Genomic DNA, 15,750 nt, shown 5'->3' on the forward strand with positions numbered 1-15,750 from the left:
TAATATATAATTAATAAAATATTAATTTGTAAATTTGTAATTACATATTTAAACTTTTATATTGTACATGGATTAGGTTAGATGAAAATTACATAATTTATTATACAATTATTATATAAAAAATATATATATAAAATTTAAAATTTTATTTTATTTTTTCGGTCTGTCCGGTCCGGTCTGGTCTGAAAACCCCTTAACTCGGACCGAACCGAAAATCGAAAATCCTATTTTGTGAGCACTGAAACCGAGAGGGTCGTCCGGTCCGGTCGATGTTTTCGGTCCGGACCGGCCGACTTACAGCCCTACCGGGAGTTGTGAGAGATGAGTACTCCAATGCACACCATCATCGCCAACAACTACCACAGTCTCAGACTCGGACGCTGCTGTATCCGTCCAAAGCTCGATTTCTTCGTCACCATTTCTCAGTTCTCGGGTAAGCTATTAATCCCACCACAACCAAACCTATCTTTCTACACATTCATGTCCTTCCTCAATAATGCACAACTGTGCGCCTTTGTCTAATGCGTATGATATGCAAATTTAGGGTTTTTGCTTGCAGCTGAAGACGAACGAGAGAGGAAGAGGAAAAGAAGGCGTACCAATTCATGGGGGGTGGAGCAGATCATGGACATGGGGAAGCGTCCCACGGGGATTTCCGGGCCAAGGTTTGGAGCATGACGGGCGGCCCAAACTGCCGGCCCAAGCACTGGCGCCGCAATACCGCCATCGCCATGGCCGGCGTCTTCCTCGTCTGCATACCCATCGCCATGAAGTCCGCCGAGCTCGAGGTCCTCTTCTCTCCGATTTCTTTGTTTACTCGTTTACTTTTCTGTGTTAAATCCCTCTGAAAATGTGGGGAGGTGAAGAAAATTGGGGTTTTTTTTTTTTTTTAGAATGCGAAATCTCTCCCAGCTATTTACTCTATCTCGCATTATTTTTCCAGTGTTTTTCCTGGTCAACATGTGAGTTTCTGTTTGGCTGCCGAGAAATCTAGGGCATTTGGGGAAATTGGGATTTTTGGATCTTAGGTTATACGCCATTGAGATTCTAGAACCTTATCGAAAAAGTCTTGCACGTGTAACAGCTGAGCTCTTGGTTGTTGTCACAAATGCAAACGAATTGAGTTTGAAAATTCAATTATGCTTCTGACGGTTTTGGATTTAGTTATCAACTATCTTGTAGGTTTAGAAAGTTTCTTGGGTAGTTTTTATTTTATTTTTATTTTTATTTTTTTTATTAAATCTACATCCAGTATACATAAGGTTTCCGCCTTTTCTAATAAAATCCTATCATTAGTGTTTGTTTTTTTGAATGGTCTGTTCTGAAGGGAACCTCCGAACAGTTTTCTCTAGGCTTTTAGGGGCCGCGATGGATAATGATTTTTCAATTGACAAGGAGGGCCATTAATTTAACCCAAGGAAATGGCTACGCATTTGAATGTTTTTAGCATATAAGCTTACAGATCTGCTATTGGAACTTCCGTAGGTTTTTTCTTTTTTACTCTTATGGCGTTACAATTTCATACTTATCAATTTAATTGCTGAAAGATTTAATCTTTCGAGTGCATTTTAAATTTTTTAGTTAACAGGTTGCAATTACTTTGCTGAAAAATGGAAGGAACAAATCCTTGCTATATTTTATAGTGTCTACAGTCACCCACGTTAGTCGGTACTGAAACTTTGATGGGTAATTCGTATATTTTTTGGAAGTCAAACTAAATATGAGATTGGTTTGGAGGTTGCTGCCTGGGTACTTGGTATTTTGTGTCAAGCTTTACCTTAAATCTATCTGCTTTAACACTTTGTATTCTTGAAACACGGGACTTTATTGATGACATCACCTAGCTTGTTTCATATATTCAGTAGCCAATTTTTGATACGGCTAAATTGCAAGCTGCCTCTTTGCAGTTGTGGCCATATATGCTATTTTAAAGACCGCCACTTTGTAGAAAAGGTACCTTTTAGCTGAGAATCTGAAGCTGAGAGAGATCCTCTCTTATAATAGATTGATAGGCATTCACTTTGGGAGTACTTGAATAAGTGCTATCTGATTAAAGTTGGCTAGTCAGGTTTACTTATCAAAAGCTAAAGTTGGGCAGTCAGATTGATATCAAGAAAAGAAATGAAGTTAGTGGGAAGTCAGGGAGGGAAGGAGTTTCTTTAGATGCTTTTTGCATTTGTTATATAGGAAGCATCTACGTTTGGATTGACAAAAAACAGGGACTGCAATATTGTAATACCTCAGATTTATCATGATAGGGTGGTGAATGGGGCCATATTGCTTGGGAGGGAGAAATTCTAGCGATTTATAATTATTTCAAGGGGCTCCAATCGTAGCATTGACTAATCCTTTGAAGTGTAAGCCTAGATATGGTTCGGGCTTTCTTTGGGTAGTGCTCCAGTCTCACATTGAGGATGTAAATAATCCTCATAGAATGGGTAATTTATAAAATTAGTCATGGGTGCCACATTGGCTACTTACTAGGTGAAACTAAGCTTTATATGTGAAAGGAAGGTTTAAGTTGAATATTGTTTTGGGGTAATAGCGCATATGTGGTTAGTGCTTTCCCTAGGTTGTTACATATGGCATTGGAGTCACTTAATAAAGGCCAGCCATGTGATGTTGGACCATTGCATGACATGAGCTTGAAGAGGATGTCGGGAATTGAGGGGGAAGTTTGTAACACCTCAGTCCTATATTGGAAATACGAATAACCAAAATAAAGTGGGTAAGTTATAAAGGTAGTCAAATTAACTAGTTATTTGGGAGTTCTAGTGTATATGTGGTAGGGGTGAAAACTGGACCGGTTTCGGTTGGTTTTCGGCCGGTTTTGGGTTTGGAGGTTGGTTTGGGACCTTTTTTGGGCTGTTTTATTTACCCTATGTCTATATCATTTCAGGCCTTTTTTTGGGTTGCTTTAAAATCCTAATTTGATGTAGTGGGATTTTAAAGCCCATTTTTAATATTCAAGTTTCATTTTAATTTTAATGTCATTTATAATGTTAGGTTTAAAAAAAAAAAATAGCAATAGTAAAATAGTGATGGCGTAATCATATACTACTATACTAATTACTATGTAACTAAAAAAAATAAAACAACTCCACTAGATGTTTAATACACATTACGAATAAAAACAAATTGTTCTAAGCAACAATGCAATCAAAATAAATAAATGGCAACGGTTCTTGTCATTTGTAATCTTCACACTTGCTGCTTCAGCCTTTAATCTTCAATAGTTGTGACGTTTGATTGTGTGCCCAACTCTATATAGAAACATTAATAAGAATAAAAAATCAAATAGTAGTGAATTTGGATGATGAAAACAGCTTTATACAATCTCTTGCAACCGTTACGTGACATGACACTTTAAACCGAGGTTCCTATCCAAAGGCCCATGTTTATGAGGATTTTTGGGACATGAAGGCAAATAGTTTTGCATGGTTGAAGTTCCGTACCTCTTTGAGTGGCAAGCTTACATGTAACGCCCCAATAGAAGGATCAAACCACATGCCTCTACTCCAAAAGGACTAGTCAAGGATACAATTGGAGCTCCATTAAAACCTTATAAAGAGCAAGAACTTTTCATTTTCAACTAATGTGGGATCTCATACACCACCTGCTCTTATCCTTATCATATGGGGTATCACAATCTACCCCCCTTAAATTCCCGACGTCCTCATCGGGCCAGTCCTTCGTAAGTGGCACAACTCAAGTCTCACATTTCTGGTTGGGATAAACTTTGATAGATACCAATTTGTAACACCCCCTCCCGTAGGTTAGGTTTGTTAGGCACATTCATAGCATAATGCCCGGTAAAGAGATTCGAGATCATAAAAATTCCTCATTTATTTAATCGTAAAACTTGTCTAGCATGACAGTCTTTCATAATATAAAAGCTGAAATATAAAGAAAATGGCATAAACTAGTTCTATGTGGTGATCACTTATTCAGATGTTTTAATCATAAACTAAATCCTTTTAGAAATAACACTTATTCCTGTCTAAGTCTTTGAAACTAATCTACCTCTAGCCCTCCAGCTCTGTGTCTAGGCAACCAACATATATGCGGAATTAACAATGATCATGATAATACATGTAACATGATGCATGCATGATTGACTCCATGCATTTCCTATTGTCTTTCACTTATTTATTGGTCACTGGCCATCATAACATGTGTGCATTGGTCCAATTGTCGTTGACCATATATAACATATTGTAACATGAGTGAACCACGCTTGGGTCCGTGGCATCGTATAACATATGATGACATGTAGTGAAACACGCTTGGGTCCGTATCATCACATAACCTATGGTGAACCACGTTTTAGTCCTTGGCACCACATATCATAACTTGTGGTGAAACACGCTTAGGTCCATGTCACCTTAAAACATAATAGCTTACATGTGGTGGACCACGGTTGAGTCCATGGCTTGCACATCCACCCATAACATAAGGCCAATCTTATAGCTTGCTTGTCATTCATGTGTTTTCTTACTAACTTTCATAATGCATGTAAACATGTTGACTTCATGAATGTACATGGCATAACATTAAACATTGCATATTATTCTGAGTCTTACGCAACACAGTATAGCGTAGACACGACATAAAATGATCTAAACATTATGTAAACATTACATGCTACATGTGATTTTCATAACATATCATCCATTCTAACAACAATCCATATCAGCATAGCATACATAATTTCATTCACAAGCATATAATCGTAATTCATAGAGGTTCATGAAAAGGGGCTAACCTTGAATTGGCTCGTAGCGTAGCATAGATAAACATCACATTTTTCATGCAAAAACGGAATATTTACAGCACATAGAGTTATGATTATGCTACTTACCTCTTAGTGTTGCTTCTTGGATCCTACATCATAGCTCATTACCCTTTTTTTTTTATAAGTAAACAAATTTTATTGATTAAAGAATAGGCAAAGCCATATACAAAATTCTAAACAGAAAAAACAAAGGCATGCCCTAAGCTACGTAGGTGCATTATAGACAAGAAAATCATGTAGGTCCATGCCATTGAAGTCAACATCATTGACCCAAGCACAAAGTGTTCTAAAGAATAAATCTTTTAGCTCCTCCTGCGATCTCTCCCTGTCTTCAAATGTCCTGTCATTACACTCCTGCCATAAACACCACATAATGCATATAAGGATCATCTTCTAGACAACTTTAATCTGTTGCATGCCTCGTAGATTTGTCTAGCTGGCCAGCACTGCCAGCACTGTCTCCGACATAACCCAAGACAAGTCTAATCTACTAAACACCTCATTCCATAATACTCGAGCTGTCTCACAATGTAGTAGGAGATTGTTTACAGACTCTCCCCCTTCTCTGCATATGCAACACCAATCTACAATGATTACGGATCACCCTTTGTTTTCTCAAGTTGTAGGTTGTGAGAATCTTCCCCAACGAGGTACTAGACGTTACTAAATTTCTAGAAATTGTGTCGTAGCATTCTACTCAATTGAATACATATCATGGATTTAATCTAACAAAATATTTAGCTATATACTGAATTCCATAAATGCTAATATCATATAATTATTAAAAGTAATAATATCATATCTAGTCCTTCAAATATAATTTAGTAGGGAATATATTTTATCTATTCCATAAAATAATCGTGGGAATATGGGGTTGCCGTGAGAATTCTTTGTTTGATGGAGGACTGTTGTGGGGAAAAGAGGATTTATACTAGGGTTTTTGTCGTGTGAATTGGTTACCAATTAGGAAACTATTCAAACTTGGGAAATCAAACAGAGAGAAAAGGGGCGTATAGAGTGGAAGAATCCTATTCAAATAAAATTACTATCTCAAAACTGATTTGATAAAATATTCTACTAGAATAATAATAATAATAATAATACTAAAATTCTAAGCCCTAATTTAGGACCCATATGTTACAATCTCCACTCCTTAAAAGAATCTCGTCCTTGAGATGAAATGTACTACGATCCATTCCAATACGTCGGAAAGTCCTAAATATCTCAGACTCCGCATGCCTTTCTTTTCAAACCTTATCATTACCTTCCTCGATACCACCTTCAGGAATACTTCACAAATTCTTGAGGAATCGGTCTGCTCCTGACTTTAACAAAATTTCTTCTCAAGGGAAATGCCAGATACAAAAGATTCCATAGATAAAATCTATCTTTATTAAAAATACTTAAAAAATCCAAACAAGAGTCTTGGAAAACACTTTTTAAAATCAACCAAGTCTCATGTGCTTAATAAATAGCTTATAAAAATAAAATAACTCATAAAATGAGCATCTCATAAACTGCCTAGGCCTCTGCCTCGTCTCCCTGGTTCAAATCCTATCCTGCAGTTCCATCATCACAAAGATCATCATTTGCTACCACATCACCAGTAGTAAGAGCAAACACCTCTAGTTGGTGTTGTAGGTCTTTGCCCACTTCCTTTCGCTGAAACTAGTGTATTCTTTTTCGGGCAATCTCGAGCCATATGGTTGGGCTCTCCACATTTGAAGCAAGCATTCTAGCATTCTAGCCCTATAAATAGTTTCCCAAATGCATCCTTCTGCATGTCTTGCAAATTGGGTAGGACTGACTATCGTGAGATGGCCTTGGACGATCGTTCAGAGTAGGCTTTGTATTGTGGTAAGGCTCTTGCAGTGTCTGTTGGCGTTTCTTTTATTGAATATCTCTGTGTTCACCCTCACGTCTTCCTCCACCAGAGTGGCTTGAGTAACTAAGTGAAATTACGCATCCTCAGTGGTATAAGACGACTTCGAATCCTTGGATGTAGTCCCCACTAGAACTTCTCTGCTTTCCTCGCTTCATCTGGAGTCAGGTAACTTGCGAAACGTGACAATGCCACAAATGTTGCAGCATAGCACTCTACAGTAATAGTTCCCTGAACTAGTTTCGCAAATCGTCTGGCTCTTGCTTCCTGGAGTGCCAGGGAGAAGAAACGGTCTAAGAATGCTAGCTTGAAGCGATCCCAGGTGATGGGTACTCCTTCACCGAGTTCAAGCTACAACAATTCCTGTGCAGCAAACCACCACTCATCTGCTTCATCCACCAGTACGTAGGTGGCATACTCCCACCTTTTGCTCATCGGTACAGAAGAGAGCCCTAAAGATCTTGTCCATCCTTTTAATTCAACTTTTAGCGTCGAGTACTTCTGACTTGACATCAAAGGTCGGAGGATGCTGCTGCGTAAAGTGATTTAAAGTGCAACCGACTTTGGGAGTCCTGGCTCCTACGCCTTGACCATCGACAAAATGCTGGAAAACTCTTGTTGCAACAATAGCCAAAATCTCGGGCTTGCTCGATTGTGATTCTGCAGAGTCTTCAGGGTGCATGTTTCTTCTTGTGGTTGGTGCCATTCTAAACTAACCTCACACAATATAGTTCATGCAATTAAGCAAATAATAATACAAATACTTCATCAATCAAGGACATGGTAATAAGCATCAAACATAATAGTAAATAATTTCTCCTGAACTTCGAGCTGGCTAGGAGTCATCCTAGGTATTTCCTATCCTATAATTATTTTCTCTAAAAGTCTACAGAATCTCTCGACCTGAGATCTGATACCAATTTGTAACGCTCCCATGGAAGGCTCAAACCACAGGCCTATACTTTAAAAAGACTAGTCAATGACACTATTGGAGCCCCATTGAAACCTTATAAAGAGCAAAAACTTCTAATTTCCAAGCAATGTGATATCTCATACACAACCTACCCTTATCCTTATCATAAGGAGTATCACATTATATCTTACCACAATAATTACACTTAGCTTTAGACTTACCTACAGGACAACCGTCACAACCCTCCACCTTCGTAAAATGATCCCAAACAATCGACATATCCTTCCCCTTCAGTTTCTTATGAAGTGGACAAGTACGACTAGTAGGGGCACTGGGGGGGGGGGGGGGGACTTGATGTTTGGGTCTCTCTCAAATCATCTTCCAAGTTAATAGGAAAATTAATTATCAAACATGAAAACATCAAAATCGGAGAGGAGAGCTCGGAGAGATGAGAGACAGATCATAGGAATCAATTGGATGAGAGGTGAATAGAGGAGATGAGTGAGAGAGCTTGGTTTCGACCCATCAGAACGGATGCTGTCGGCCGACGGAGGGATAAGTTGAGTGGAGAGAGAGGGACGACTGTGCATCACGGTGCGTGAGAGAGGATAGAGAGAGAATCGAGATGAAGGAGAGGGAAGGGAGGGGGTTGGGGTTATTAAACCCTAACCCAAAACGATGTTGTTTGGTGTATTAAACCAAACGACATCGTTTCTTATTAATTTTTTAAAAAACGTAGTTGTAAAACGAAGCTGTTTAACTCACTTAAATTAATCAGCGTCGTTTTATATAAAAATAATATATATATTATATCGGTTGGTTCGCCGGTTTGAATACAGTTCAAACTTGAACCAAACCGACCGCCGTCAGTTTCTAACATTTTGTACCTCCGGTAGACCGGTTTTCCACTAGTTTTGGCCAATTCTGATTGGTGACCGTCGGTTCTGTCGGTTTCTGTATACCCCTAATATATGGCTAGCACTTTCCTTAGCTCGTTCCAAATATGCTTAATTGTTGGTTGCATTTGCATCAATATGAAAGGGTAGCTTCGATGCGTTTAATTGCTATCTACCCTTGCACATCATTACAACGACCATGTCATCGTCATCATCATTTTTAGGTGATCATCTTCCTTGTCGTCATCGTCATCTACAAGGAAAGGTGGGAGAGAGGGTCTTTAAAATCTTATTTTATTTCTCTTTTCTTTTCACACTTTTGCATTTGTTTGATAGGAGGCATCTGCGTTGATATAAAAGGGGTACTGTGATATGTTTAATTGCTGTTTACCCTGTGCATCCTTCATATCATCCTCGTCATTATTACTATTGTTGTTGTTATCATCCTCTCCCTTGCTGTCATCAACAATATTATCTCCATCACCCTCTTCATCATTGTCATCATTGAGACTATTGTTTTTTTTACTTGAGAAATGATATTTGCAATCCTAAAGTGTGCAGTCTCTGTGTACTCATTTTGAAAAAAATGGGTAAATCTGTGATCCACATAAAAAAAGGTTACATTTTTTAATGGTGACCTTCACATTTTTTCAAAGAATATACGTGGAGAACTGCACACTCCAGGATTATATATAACATTACCCTATTTATTTAAATTGGTTTCTACACTTGCTATTCCTAAATAACATTGGGACTAACTCTCTATTATTTGATAACCAACTTCTTATTAGTCTACCTCTCATTGGTTCCTTATTGTCTTATGATGAATATGAATATAGCTAAGCTGATTATTTTCTTGCAGCAACGGCCTCATCAGCCTGTTCGGCCAATTCCTTCACAGCTCTGGTGCAAAAACTTTGGAAATAAAGACTACTAAATCTATCCTGGACCCTCATGTGAGGATGCATTAGTGGAGGTCGGATATCTAATTCTTGCAGTTTGCTACCATTTTCTTGCTTCTGTTGATTGCAGAGACTATGGGCATTCTTCTGAGACTCGCTTTGTTAATGTTTTATATGGTTTGGATCTGGAACCCATCTTGCTGTTTTATCTATAACAAAAATAAGATGATGACTATTTTGCTTGCTTTCATAAAGAAAACAATAAGATAGTCTTGGAAGTTGTCATATTGATACTATTTTGTTTCTTGTCACAATGTTGGTTTTTTTAGCTTAAATTTTTCACTATATGAATGGAGAGTAGCATTGGTTGAGAACAAATAATAATTGATGGGATCTGATTTGGTTTTACTTCTGAAGGCCACTTTTGACTTGGGCCTTAAGCAAGCTCTTCTAAATTTTCCTCTGGAGAACATTAAATTGGAGAGATGCATGTATCATGAGAAGAATTTTTTCCTTTCCTTTATCCCATATTTGCATGCACTTAAACATCAAGGAAAGGCATACTAGTAACTTATACTCTAAGTCGGGATGAAGATTGTTTCCGGTTGAATTGATATCTAGTGAGGTACCTGTTAAAACAGACTTAAAACGGATCCATGGAGTATTGTATTACATGGAGTACTCGCTAAGATTGTGTTTTTCATTTTCATTTTCATGGAATTATAATATACAAGTGAAGCTTGTGCAAGACTTATAGATAAGTTATATAGAGTCTGCAATAATATATTTTTTTTAATTGGTAAACATGATTTTAATTTTTATTCATCACAAGAATAGGCAATAGCTCGAGTATATGGGACATACAATAGCAACGCCCAAGTGTGTTAGTTTAGAGTCTTAGAGATACAAGTAAAATTACCAAGTATCCCTGTGTTGTAATACAACAAAAATATCTATCAATTCACTCAACAAATTAGTTAGTTGTTAATCATGCAATTATTTAATAATAACGTAAAGTAAATAAATTGCATAACACCAAGATTGGTATTGAATGAAAACTCTTTAAAAAACTCTTTAAAAGTAAAACCTTACGGGGCAGCCAAATCCAGAAAAGTTAGTTTTATTTTTTGAAAATAAATTACAAGTAAAATTCAATTACAAAACCTTTGTCAATTGACAACACTCTTACTTAACTAGACAAATGACCCATTTGTCTTCTACCGCAATAGCTGCCAAAACCTCTGACGATCTTCAAACATTAGCTTTTCTCTAGGAACTCTAGTGGCTGAAACTCGACCAATCAATTCTCCAACATGGAGCACGATCATACTTTTTGAGAGAAACAATAAGAAAATTCTCCAAAGAATTTTCTCACCAAAATATGCACTATAAAGTGCTCTAAAAAATATCTAGATCTGAATCCATACAGATCCTATTGCGATCCTAAGCAGTAAGATCTTTTAAATAAACAATCTGAAAGCAGTTTTAGTTTCAGTAGGATTCTGCTAACGGAGCAAGTCTGTTGCGAAGACGTCTCTTGACGGAATGCTGACACCCGTGATAACTCTTCAATGCAATCACAGATTTCAGATTAGCCTCTTCTCTGTATAAGTGCAGATTCATTGGAACTCGATTTTTCCACTTATGACTTATCTAAACAACCTCTAATACCTCTTAGATAAACTTAATATTGTTATAGATAAAGTCAACAAATAATTTACATTCATCCAAAATTACCAAATTAATGATAGGATAAACTCTATCAGTTTAGTCACCTAATTTTATACAAACTTATTAACTTAGTCATCTAGTCCTAGCCAAAATTTTACATCTACAACAAGGGATTCATGAAAAGTCATATCATGAAAATCAATTACTATCGATCGATAGAGTAAAGTATTAAAAATTAAAGTTCTAAACTCGTCCATTGACCGCAATTGATCTTCAAAACTCTGTTTGTTCATTTCCTTCTAAATACACCACCTATTGGAGCCATCTTCCAAATTGATACGCCCTGAGAATTATCCCGAATGTCTCTCTAAGAAGTTAGGAAGTCAATTACTCCCATCTTGACATCACCCTAACTAATCTAATCTGAGCAAAGATTTCATTCCACAAAGTCCTGATAATTGTTTTTTTTATGTAGAAGAAGATGGTCAATTGACTTTCCTCTCTTTTTCACATACAACACCAATCTATGAGTAGGATTCAACTTTTTCTTAATGTCTAGAGTGAGGATCTTCTCCAAAGAAGCTGTCTGTAAGGGGGTTTCCCCTCTATCGGCCCATACAGTGAGCCCACGAGAGACCATGAGGGAAGCAAGTCAGAGAGCCCAGCCAAGCCTAACGACCCTCCACTAAGAGGAGTCAGTGGGTCTCTGCAGAGTACTCGGCCACAAGAAAAACTCACCTCCGAAGCAACCCATACATGGGGAAAGCAGTAAGTAGGGGGAGATGGAACTTACCGTCCTGACACCACCCCTCTGACACCCTACCCTTGGGAACCTGCACAGGCATGGAGGGGCTCAACAAGGAACACTTGCTAGGTAAAGTGAGTTAGGTAGCCACGCCACATTAAAGAATTTTGACAAAACGAACAGTGGAAAGGGCATAGGCTCCTCAAAGTTGGGTACGAGTTGTCTCCATCATAAACCTAGTATAAAAGTTGACCCCTAGGTACGAGAAACTCTCCCTGATTCCTCTAACTTGCGCACAAACTACTAAAGAGATATACTGACTTTAGCATCGGAAACTCCCCGACCACCACCAAGGCCCCCCATTCTCCATGTTTGCTTAAGTGTGCATGTGAAAGCCCGAAGACCCGAGTAGCTGGAACCCGATCCAAAGGCGCGCGAAACACGACGTTAACATTGTCCATACAAATAATTTTGGCTTTGGGGACATCTTTGTTTTCCAAATACTCTTCCATGGGAATGGATTTGTATTGATATTGATTTCCTCTCTATTTTTTTTTTCTAAAACATTATCCTAAATAGATATTGATTTGAATAGAGCACCCAACGGGAGGTTAAGATATTTCATAGGCAACTGAAATATCTTACATCCCAAAACGGAAGCTATACTCTCCATATTAGGAACATCTCCACCGAAACTACTTATTTGGTCAATTTCTCCAACACTAATACAACTTCATAGCATAAAAAGAGAGCCCTCAAAGTTCAGATTTGATCATGTCGAGCCCCACAAAAGATTAGGGTTTCATTTGCAAATAATAGATGGGATATGTTGAGAGTGCCATTATTGGCTTCCCCAAACAAGAACCTAGAAATGAACCCACCCTCTGCAACGCCCGAGAGCTTCTTGCTAAATGCTTCCATCACAAAAATGAAAAGTAGCGGATATAGAGGTCACCTTGTCTCAAGCCTCATGAGCTTTTAAAGAAGCTTTTAGGCATGCCACTTGCTAATATGGAGAAACAAGCTGTAGAAATACAATGATGGATCCATCTCTTCAAATGACCTTTCAACATGTTCTACATCTTGTGAACCAAGAAGGTCAAAAGTAAGCCTATAAAATCTCTGTTTCCAAGAGAATTGTTACAAAAGCACATTCTCATAATATTTGACAATGTACTTTGTGATCTCGAGTTGGTTGGAAGCCACACCATCAATTATCAATGTCTCTGTGGCGTTGTTTCTCCTATGTGAATTAGCCACCTGGTGAAAAAACTTGGTGCATGTATCTCCTTCCTTCAGCCATAGTGCTTTCGAATTTTATCTCCAAGATATTTCTTCCAATAGAGATACCCTTTCAATATCCACTGTCTTTTGGGTTTTACGAGCCCTCTTTGCTTTAGGTAGTTTCCTCTCCTCTTTCACTCCCTCCAAACCCTTGAGTTCTTCAAAGGAAGTACTTTTATGACCTCCCACATCACCAAACACGTGCTCATTCCAAACTTTCAAATATTTCTTCAGGGAATTCAATTTGCAAGCCAAGATGTAACTTGGTTTTCCATAAAATTGATAAGAGGATCACCACTGTTAGACTCTATCAAGAAATCCTTTTGACTTCAACTACATATTCTCAAACTTGAAGTACCTTGTATCTCCATGGAGACCTCCAGAATTAAAGAGGATATGAATGTGATCTGAAAGACAACTTGGGGGTCTCTTTTGGATAAGATCTGGATAATGTTCTTCCCATTTCGGTGATATTAGAAATCCATCGATCCTTGAGCAAGATGGAGTGTTCTTGGTTTCTAGACCAAGTGAAAGTGCCACCTACAAGAGGAATATCTACTAAATCTTGTTGAGAGATGAAAGTAGAGAAATCTACCTTAGTTGAGTTAAAACTAGATCCACTCGATCTTTCACTCGGGAACGAGTGACATTGAAATCACTACCAATACACCAAGGTAAGTCCCATATGTTGCTTAGTCATGCAAACTCATCCCATAATAGACTTCTAGTAGAATCTAGATTTGGACCATAAACTCCAGCTCAAGCCTACTGATATGCCTCTACAACATTCTTAAATGAGCAAGCCACCATAAAGTCTTTCGAACAATCCTCCATCATTTCCTCCACTCTTTTATCCCACATCACAAAGATGTCACCCAATGCACCTTGGGGGTGAAAAGTAATGCCACTCAACTTGATTACAAACAACACTACAAAATTAATGCAAAGGGGAATAGATTATATCTTCGTTTCTTGCAAACATACAATGTCCACTCTCCATTTATGTAGCATATTTAAAAATTTGACACTTTTTCTTCTTGTTCAGCCCTTTTACATTCCATGAAATACTTTTTGGTCTCATAAAACAACCTCATTGTCCTTCCCTTTGGTCTTTTACAGTTAGAGCTCCTCTCTCTTGCTCCATTGTTGACCGCCCAATCAATAATTTTTAATTCTCTAGCTCCCTTAGCTGAATTGAGCTCACTAGATGAGCTAAAATGGGTCTGTCCAGCCTTTATAGTTGCAAGGAGAGCTATGAATTAGTCATCGAAACCTTCACACAAGATTCTCGCACATTGTTTGTGAGGAAACCAAGGTGCTCCCTTTCTGTTTTGACAGGCTAGATGAACATTTTTGCTTAAAAAACCAGCCCCGTGTCTATTGTTCTTGTCGCCGGCACCTTCCTCGAATGATCGTTTCTGTGATGTCCCTGTTTAGAGAAACGTCCGCTCCAATGGTTTGTTGCTGCTCCAGAGGACAACCCAATTTCAAAGACAGAGTGAGGCTCATCTCTGACTCACCATCGTCGGGCCGGATGGCCTATTGGGTGACTTTCATTTTCCCTTTCTTGGCCCACGTTTTCCTTAGTTCTATAAATTCTTTAGGGATTGATGATGAGACTTCTCCTTCCACTGCCTTTGTACCATATTATGGTTAGGCATCTATCAAATACATTAGAGGACCTTTGTGTAATGTAAGCACTGTTGCCTAGGCTGGATGTTTTGATAAACTCCTTATTACCGTCGGAACAAGAGCATTCATCCAATTCACTGTTGGAGTACCTAGTACTAATTAAGTCTTTAGTCACCTTCCTTCCTCTCTCTATGATGTACACTGCACGACTTCCGGCAAATGAAACCTCGAATATCTTTGTCTCAATGAGGATCAGTACTACCTTCGAGCAATCCATCCTTGAAAGATTACACCTCCTGCCATCGACCAGAAAATGCTAAACGTGGTGTAGCATAGGAGATGAGAAATAGTCATGTACGAAGATCAGAAAAAGTTATAGGAGCTATCCTGTAATATTTTAGAATCTAATAATTTATTTTTGGTTTACTATTTTAAACCATATGTGGTACCTTATTTACAACCCTTTTGTTCACGAGAAATAAAGGCTCTTATGATACTTGGAGGCTGTTTTCGTCATGTAACTTACATCTCAAAGTTCTACTGGATGCACATCGCATTCTTGGCTTTATTTCCAAAATCCATATATTAATTAGAAGTGTAGAGAAGAAGGAAAGAGGATGGTAACAAGAATGAAACACCTCCTAACCCTGATCATAAACCCCATTAGCTTGATTTGTGCGTTGCTAAGTAATGAATGGATGTGTATAATTTCTTTGTTCTGTATTATTAGGGAATATTATTTTAATTGGCTTGATAGGTGCACAAATGAAATATTTTATGAAATGATTCCATATGCATTGCACTCTTCATTAACTATTCTCCATTAACTATATACAGTCTCTCCCTCGCTTTATGCCCTAAAATTTAGATATACATTTGAAGAAATCATCCAAATCTATAATCTGGGAAAGATGAAAATAAAATGTAGAATAAGGTTGCGTTTGGACAATGAGGTGATCTCAGATATTCTATGAATAGTAGTGAAAAAATAATGATAGAATATTGAATAGTAGTGAATAATAGTGAAAAG

The 15,750-nt window shown here is 37.9% G+C and overlaps 1 protein-coding gene across 2 annotated transcripts; it reads left to right on the forward strand.

Annotated features, from left to right (window-relative positions):
* Positions 1-307: 307 nt before the first annotated feature.
* On the forward strand, positions 308-9,699 carry LOC121246676. Of its 2 annotated transcripts, none has more exons than XM_041144913.1 (3): positions 308-433; positions 545-788; positions 9,349-9,699. In XM_041144913.1, the coding sequence occupies exons 2-3, from the start codon at positions 606-608 to the stop codon at positions 9,421-9,423; spliced, it is 258 nt and encodes an 85-aa protein (XP_041000847.1). In that variant the 5' UTR covers positions 308-433; positions 545-605; the 3' UTR covers positions 9,424-9,699. The 2 variants fall into 2 exon arrangements, with proteins under 2 accessions (XP_041000847.1, XP_041000846.1); XM_041144912.1 differs by having other exon boundaries at positions 560-788.
* The last annotated feature ends 6,051 nt before the right edge of the window (positions 9,700-15,750 follow it).

The sequence above is a fragment of the Juglans microcarpa x Juglans regia genome, chromosome 1S, assembly GCF_004785595.1.
Source record: "Juglans microcarpa x Juglans regia isolate MS1-56 chromosome 1S, Jm3101_v1.0, whole genome shotgun sequence".
NCBI lineage: Eukaryota > Viridiplantae > Streptophyta > Magnoliopsida > Fagales > Juglandaceae > Juglans > Juglans microcarpa x Juglans regia.

Excerpts from the sequence above, each read along its gene's own strand:
- LOC121246676 (XM_041144913.1), top strand. The coding sequence starts at position 606 with ATGGGGGGTGGAGCAGATCATGGACATGGGGAAGCGTCCCACGGGGAT. Across the intron at positions 789-9,348 it reads TGAAGTCCGCCGAGCTCGAG|CAACGGCCTCATCAGCCTGT; the intron begins GTCCTCTTCTCT and ends ATTTTCTTGCAG.